Here is a 1554-nt window from a genome sequence, read left to right as displayed (position 1 = left end):
CGTGTAAAAGTAAACACCACGCCACACCCACAGACATATCTAACCTATTACGTACACACACACCCAAACAATTGTATACGCACACTCTTATAGAGGCGTATAAAGTAAACACCACGCCACACCCACAGACATATCTAACCTATTACATACACACACACCCAAAAATCCTATACGTACACTTTATAGAGGCGTATAAAAGTAAACACCACGCCACACCCACGGACATATCTAACCTACTACGCACACACACCCAAACAATCCTATACGCACACTTTTATAGAGACGTATAAAAGTAAACACCACGCACACCCACAGACATACGTCCGCAGATAGTTCCTTCGGGTTGACGGATGCCACCACAACACTTGTGAGCGACCGCACGACTATGGCCATGTCACCGCACAACCTCGCCCCAATCAGTGTAGGGTTTACCACCGGTGTGATGTTGTCTGTAGCGACATCCAGGACACTCAGACCCGTTGCCGTGTTGCTACCCGAGGCTGCTCAATAGAAAGGGGAGTATATATGTAAATATGCATGTCAAGTATTTATGTAAATATGTATGTCATGTATATATGTAAATATGCACGTTATGAATATATGTAAATATGTATGTCATGTGTATATGTAAATATGCATATCATGTATGTATGTGAATATGCAAGTCATGTATATATGTAAAAATGCGAGTCATGCATATAGGTAAGTGTCCATCGTCTACAGTCTATGAGCAGCCTGAAATATCTTCCAAATTCGAGACAACTGTTCACAGCAAACAATGTAATGCACACAGTACAGGGAGAAGAGCTGACCTGTGGCACAGCAGAGCAGAGTACGACAGAACCACACACACATATACACACACACACACATACACACACACACACACACACGTACACATATATACACATACACACACACACATATACACATGCACATATACGCACACACGGAAAGAGTACACTCATTGCTGAATCCCTTCATAATCACATCACAACAGCAAACCAACAAGCTATCCACATCGACCAACACACATACAGGTGAAAATGCCGCTGAGGTTCTTATTGCTGCTGTTGCCCTGCTTGTTGAGACTATTGGTGCTGCCGGGAGGCGTTGTCATGCCAACCGCTTGTATGCGCGACCACAGCCCACTGATGTGAAGAGCGGCGAGTAGGGTTTAGGGGTTTAGCTGGTGAGAGTAGACGACGTGGCAGTGCTATTCATAAGACTGTGAGCACTCATCGCCCTCTTCTTGCAAGCAGGAGCTGCATGCATTTGATGGTTGATTGCCACAGACCAGTGTGTCTGTTCATTGTGATGCGTTGGCGCGCTTTCTAGTGTAACGGCACCCATCGCATATGTCAGGGGTAGCTGACACTGTTCAAGTATGTGGTTGAGCGCGAATGGATTGCTCCCGCGCGTACGAGTGGGCGTGTGTGACATACCGGTACTTATTCTTGAGTGTGGGAGAGAGTGTGCGTACAAGTGTGTGTGTGTGACATACCGTTTCTTCTTCTTGAGTGTGGGAGAGAGTGTGGGAAAGGGTGTGCGTAC

At 45.9% G+C, this 1554-nt stretch overlaps 1 protein-coding gene across 1 annotated transcript in view; it reads right to left on the bottom strand.

Annotated features, from left to right (window-relative positions):
* The window catches only part of SARC_09507 (hypothetical protein), a gene marked incomplete at its 5' end in the record, with an annotated part of 20603 nt that overhangs the window by 4440 nt on the left and 14609 nt on the right, over positions 1 to 1554 (bottom strand). The window contains 2 exons of the mRNA XM_014296473.1: positions 322 to 500; positions 1039 to 1151. Of these exons, the coding sequence (XP_014151948.1) occupies positions 322 to 500; positions 1039 to 1151 (292 nt within the window). The remainder of the gene's footprint in view (positions 1 to 321; positions 501 to 1038; positions 1152 to 1554) is intronic.

The sequence above is a fragment of the Sphaeroforma arctica genome (genome assembly GCF_001186125.1).
Source record: "Sphaeroforma arctica JP610 unplaced genomic scaffold supercont1.973, whole genome shotgun sequence".
Taxonomy (NCBI): Eukaryota; class Ichthyosporea; order Ichthyophonida; genus Sphaeroforma; species Sphaeroforma arctica.
The sequence above is the reverse complement of the archived record's forward strand: the minus strand, read 5'-3'. Positions and strand labels throughout refer to the sequence as shown.